The following is a 6,087-nucleotide window of genomic DNA, read 5'->3' as shown; positions in this document are numbered from 1 at the left end:
TCTGCGCTCACCCCACACTTTGGGAACCTCTGTTTTAACCAATGAAATTATAAGTGGGCGGTGTCTTTTTTGCGGGTTTCAGTGTTACACTGACACGTCAGCTCAAATCCCTCTCCAAAAGTGTGACACTCCTTCAGGCGGGAAATTTGTTTGACTCAATTTTTGTACAGTCGGAACAAGTGCTGCCAGGTGGTTCATCTTTTCTGCAGTCATTGATAGAAAAAAGCAGCAAGAGCTTCTTTCGTTTACTCCTCTCCAAAACCGCCACATTAAACTGATAGAGGAGCTCAGCTTTAAACCGAGAGGACTGAAGAGCGGACTGGATGAAATGTGAGTGTTCGTCAGTATTTGTTTTGAGCGTTTATTGTTATAAAAATCAATGGAAAACGGTAAATACGTAGTAAGGATGCAACCAGTTGTCCCAGCTCCTTTATGGTTTTTGTTGTCCTGACACTAAGGTTACTTACATTACGCTACATTACGTCAGCGGTCCCCAACCCCCGAGCCTCGGACCGGTACCGGTCCGTGAGTCGTTTGGTACCGGGCCGCGAGAGTTGAGGCTCAGGTCTGAAATATATAGTTTTCAGGGTTTTTATCGGTTTTCAGCGTTATTTTGTCATCGTTTTTATCGTTAACTCGGTTCTCCTGGGTCTTTTCACGTGTGTTATGAATAAATCTTATTTTTTTCGGTACCGGTACTAGTTTTACTTGGTTGTATTTATCCGCGACACCTTAAAGGCCGGTCCATGAAAATATTGTCGGGCATAAACCGGTCCGTGGCGCAAAAAAGGTTGGGGACCGCTGCATTACATGACATAATATACCTTCCTGTCTCCACTGATACCAATTGTATCACATCTAAAAAGAAAAAAAGTCGGTCGGCAGTTGTTGAATTATATACTGTTCTGTTGCCTTAAGTCTTCTGGATTTGTGGAAAAGACATTAAATGCTGATGCAACTTCCTGTTTTTATTCTAACCCTAGCTGTCATCATAGAGGACACTACTGAAATCACTTTTATTACTCAAAAGTACAAGAGGGTTAGAGCCATTGGGGAAAAAAATATAGGGTTAATTTGGATTTATTTATTTATTTTTGTAAATTTTGTAAATTCTAGTAGCCCTAATCCTCTTCCATACAGAGAAAACAGAGAAGGTTATGTTAAAAACACTTGAGCTTAGTAGCAAAACTACTGTTATTGTAGTTGTAATAATTGCTCTGAGCATAGAGCAATAAATTCAGATTTTTATTTAACTGATACTAAATTATGTTACAAATCTGACTCCAAAATTGATTATTGTATTGCAATAAAATAATCAAAAAGAATGCATACTACAACATACAGCTGACTTACAACATGTTACCATGTAATGCACATAATGCCATGTAGTGCACCTGAACCAAAGAGCAGAGCCTTTTGCCAATAAACCAGCTGCACTTGAAAATTAAACTTTTCTTTAAAACTCATCATTACTCCTCATTTTGAGATCAGTTCAGTGAACCTCCGTTTCCTCTGCCTTCACCAGCAGCAGTGCTCCTAAACCTGTACACAGGTTCAGCATCAATGGGGCCTTCTCACGTGTAGAACTTACCTATACAATGCATATTAATGTATAATCCTGTGTTATTAAACGTAATATCAAGGCTGCTGTCTCAATGTAATCAAGACAGCAATAGCTCAGTAGGTAGAGTGTTCACCCCATGATCCGAAAGTTGGGGGTTCGAATCCACTGAACGGCCACCCTGAGGTATCCTTGAGCAACGTACCGTCACTTCACATTGCTCACCAGGCACTGGATTGGTAGCTGCCCACTGCTTCACTGAGTGAATGGGTTAAATGCAGAGGACTACAAAATTCCCCACATGTGGGACTATAAGGGCTTAAAAAAATAAAAAAAAAGCTATTGAGGCTGCTGTCTCGATGAGATCTGACATCCTCTTTAGCCCGGAGGATAAGTAGTAATACCACAGATTAGTTTTCAGTAAGGAAGCAGTGTTTCTGTATCCTGCTTCTGTTTGTTCCTTGTATGGTAGCATGTGTGAATGCAACAAAGAGCTGTATCACCTGCCAACACTTTTCAGAAGTGTTTGTGAGGTCATGCAGTGATTTCCAATCAGGTCTGTCTCTAATGTAGTGCAGGCCTGAACACTATCAACATCTAAGCTCTGCGGCATTTTTAAATTGTTTCATAGAGTGATAAATTTCCTAATTTTACTATAGAAACATTCAGCCTGTCAGGGATTTTCTTTTAAAACACAGTCATATTATACAAATTTTATTCAAAATATTTTTTAGCATGTAGTGGTCGCAAGATAATGTGAGGGGGACCAGACGGATAAAAACAACCACACAAGCCTTCAGACATCTTTCAGAGCTCTGAATATATTTCTTATATAGATACAGAATTTTAACATTTTCAGCATTTCTTTTACTTCCCCTTTTTGCCTCTTCACCCTCTGTTTTAGGCACTTTTCCCCATGCAGTCACACAGACTGCCTCTCCTAACTTCTCCATTTGTTTAGTGACTGTCTTCCACCCATCTCCACTTCCTCTCTCGCCTTCACAGCCCATTGCCGCCTCCTCTCCTAGAATGTGACATGGTGCCTGTCACATTCTACTCCACACACACACACAGCTGCGGAGATCTACTATGCCAATCTAACCAGCTTCTTTTTCTCAACCCAGCTGCTATTAAACAACATAAAATAATTCACTCGCCTGTGGGACAACATATAGGACTCTTAAAGTCCTTTTAATTTAAACAGTCACAGTGAGTTTTACACTTCATGGCCAGCAGACATCAACCTGTAGTTCTTAGCAAAAATCTCTTTCTCTAGTGCCCAGACACTGGAAGCATTTCGCATGAGTATCGTTTAACTTAACGAACAGATAATTTAGACTTTGTCCAATATGTACACTTTGATATAACAGGTGTTGCTTACCTTTACATTCTGTTGGACCGGTTCTCTGTTCGCCTCGTTCCACGACCCCCATTCCTCTATTGCTAAATATTCTCTTTAAATTATTTTGTAGCATCACTAACCTACATTTGTGAAAAAGGAAGCAGTACTGTCATGGCAGATCAAGGTGAAATGAAGGTAAGTAAAAATTGGAAAATGCTTTCATTAAACTGCCAACTTTAATAAAACAAATGTTAAGAAATTAGCTTTTATAAATTAAAACATAGGGTTGATGTTTTTCACTAGATATATTCAGTAAATATTGAACTGTGTAACAATTCATTTAGAAATTAGGAATGTTAACTGGACTTTATATTTCACTGCCATGAGGATGATCTTTCATCAGACATACAAGATTGGAGTAAAGATCAGATTATACAATCAGCTAAACTTTATAGTGACTGCAAACTTATTTATGTAGTGACTTAAACTAAGAAAAAAAACTTTATTTTAGACTCAAGAGGAGAATCTGTCCCCTGACATCAAGAATTGGAGCAAACATCAAGTGAGACAATGGGCTCTCGAGTTGGATGGTGTGGATGACAAAGTTGCTGAAATATTGTTTAATCAAGACATCAATGGGCATAGTCTTCTTCTTTTAAATCCAACAGACTTGACTGCAACTGGTGTCACTTTAGGACCAGCTAAGCTTCTCATTCATGCCAGAGATGAAGTTGCGCAATTTAAAAAAGAAGAGCCATTAGGCTCTAGAAACCAGCCTGGAAAACTGTGCAAGCCATATCCATTTGATAAATACCACGATACATTAAGATATATTGAGAGCAGGATTCTTGATGTTACAGAATCAGGTGCCTCAGATTTGATTGAACCCTGCCATGAGTACAAAGCTTTCACCAGGACAACAGAAGAAACTAAAATGGAAAAGTTCACATCTGAGGTCATTCGCTTTGCAGCTGCCTGCATGAACAGCCGCACCAACGGCACCATACATTTTGGAATAGGAGACAAACCGGAGTTCACCCACGGTCAAGTGTTGGGAGTGGTTGTTGAGGACAGAGAGGCTTTTGCAAATGAACTAAAATCTGCCATTAATGGGTGTTTTGAACATAAACATAAACAAGCTGCTCAGACATGCGTCAGACATCCACGATTTGTTGAAGTTCTCAACAAGAACACGACATCATCTGACAAATGTGTCATAGAAGTCGACGTTGTTCCAGAGACTACGATCTGTGAAGAAAACGGCTACCACACAAAAACCATAAAAAATGGCAAGAAAAAAGGCAAAATGAAAGAAACTGAATCAGAACCATCAAAATGTTTCTTTATCCGTGATGGTGGTAGCAGCAGAGATCTTCTTGCGCGACCAAACAAGCGAGAGTACGAGCAGTTTCTAGAAAGTATGGCTCAGCGATCACAACGCCGGAAAAAGGCAGAAGAGAAGCACCCCAGTGTGAGAAAAAACAGCACTCAGGGCTCTAGACTCAGTCACATGATCACTGGTGGCTCTCTGTCTTTAGATAAATCAAATGTTGAGCGGTATGTGATAATAACTAACAAATCACACCCAAGCCAGTTAGATTCTTTAAACTTTCTTGTACATCTGAATCCAGCAGTGGTGTTGGACTTTGATCCAGAATCTGCTAAAGCGGGCTTAGAGCAATACTTTGACCAGCAGAGCCCAGTAAATGTTCATTCACCGGCACGATATAAAATCACAGAAGGAGTTGAAGACATTGCGAACAAGTTGAAATTAACTCAAAACACCAGCTGGGTGTTCTGCAATGGAGGCATTGAGCATGAGTCGCCCTCAGACATTGACCAGTGGTTAATGGATAAGGGACCCGCCGTCAGAGATGTGATTTCCTTCTGGTGTCGCAAAGATGTCCTTCCAAACAAGAGGTTCCTCGTCATTTTTTTAATTTTGTCAAGAGTAAGTGAGAAGATGGACCCCCTTGTGGAGACTTTCAGTACATTCTGGCAGGAACTCGGAGGCCCAGATCAGATCCTTTGCATATGTGACGATGACAAAGCATTCAACTCCTGGAGAGACTTAATTGAGGCTCGATGTGGAATCGACATCTCAAGTAGATGCATACATGATCTCAGCTTTGCAGAAGTCAATGGCACTATCCTTAGCCTTTGGTCAGAGAATCGCAGATCCAGTCGTTTCCTACCGTGTGGTGGGGGAAGCAAAGTGCTATTTGAGAAGAAAGTGGAGCGAAGTCTGAGTACCTTAGATGTCCTTTGTGTGAACCAATGTGAGGAAAAAATTCTGATAGAACGGAACTTCTACAAGGGTGGAAAGTTAACGTGGTGTTATTTCTATTTCTCAGAGCAGGCCGGATCCATGCCGTTTATCAAACGAGACCACTTTGACTACATCAAGGATACAAGCATACCTGATTTATGCTCCCAGAGAAAAGCCTGTGTGTTGTTTAACCTCAGGCATGTACCTAAATGTGGTGGGACAACTTTGGCCAAGTACATATTGTGGTCTCTCCGGAACACATTTCGTTGTGCTGTCCTCAGGAACAACAATGCTGACTTTGCTGAAGTAGCCAGTCAGGTGACCAAACTTCTCATGTATAAATATCAGGAGCAGCTGCCACGTGTCCCTGTTTTGGTGATGATAGATGACTTTGAAAATATGAAAAAGGTATGTGACCTGAAGCAGCTCATTGAAAAAGAATGCGAAGAGAAAAAAATTCAGTCTAAGTCTGCGCAGGTGGTTGTCTTGAACTGCATGAGAGCAGAGACTTTTGAAACGACTGGGCAAACTGCAGATACTGTATTCATTGAAAATAATCTCTTTGAGAGGGAACAGAAACAGTTTGAGGAAAAACTAGTCGAAATTGAGACAACTTACAAGAACGCTGTGCCTATGAAGGTTCTCAGTCATCCAGTTCATCGTAGTCAAAGGAGCTTGCAAAGACAAGCGTTCTGAAGAACCTGAAGAAGCTTCTCAGATGAGAGGTGAAACATCTTCAAGCAACTTAAAGAAGTCCAGACAATTACAAACGATGTAAGATGGCGCTGAATAATGGATAATGCACTTTTTAAAACTTCTGGAACCAGCTCCTTTATCTATTCGAGAGCGGAGCTGCTGGCACTGAGAACAAAGGAACAGACCAGCCTGCGACACAACATCCCGGCTGAGATAAAG

The 6,087-nt window shown here is 40.8% G+C and overlaps 1 protein-coding gene across 1 annotated transcript; it reads left to right on the top strand.

Moving 5' to 3' along the window:
- LOC309690443 (sterile alpha motif domain-containing protein 9-like) lies at window positions 1–5,868 on the top strand (the record flags this gene model as incomplete). The annotated part of the gene is made up of 3 exons (XM_082507475.1): window positions 1–330; window positions 3,034–3,098; window positions 3,415–5,868. The coding sequence occupies exons 1-3, from the start codon at window positions 324–326 to the stop codon at window positions 5,866–5,868; spliced, it is 2,526 nt and encodes an 841-aa protein (XP_082363601.1). The 5' UTR covers window positions 1–323.
- Between the last annotated feature and the right edge of the window lie 219 nt (window positions 5,869–6,087).

The sequence above is a fragment of the Aulonocara stuartgranti genome (genome assembly GCF_965226115.1).
Source record: "Aulonocara stuartgranti genome assembly, chromosome: 16".
Lineage (NCBI taxonomy): Eukaryota > Metazoa > Chordata > Actinopteri > Cichliformes > Cichlidae > Aulonocara > Aulonocara stuartgranti.
The sequence above is the reverse complement of the archived record's forward strand: the minus strand, read 5'-3'. Positions and strand labels throughout refer to the sequence as shown.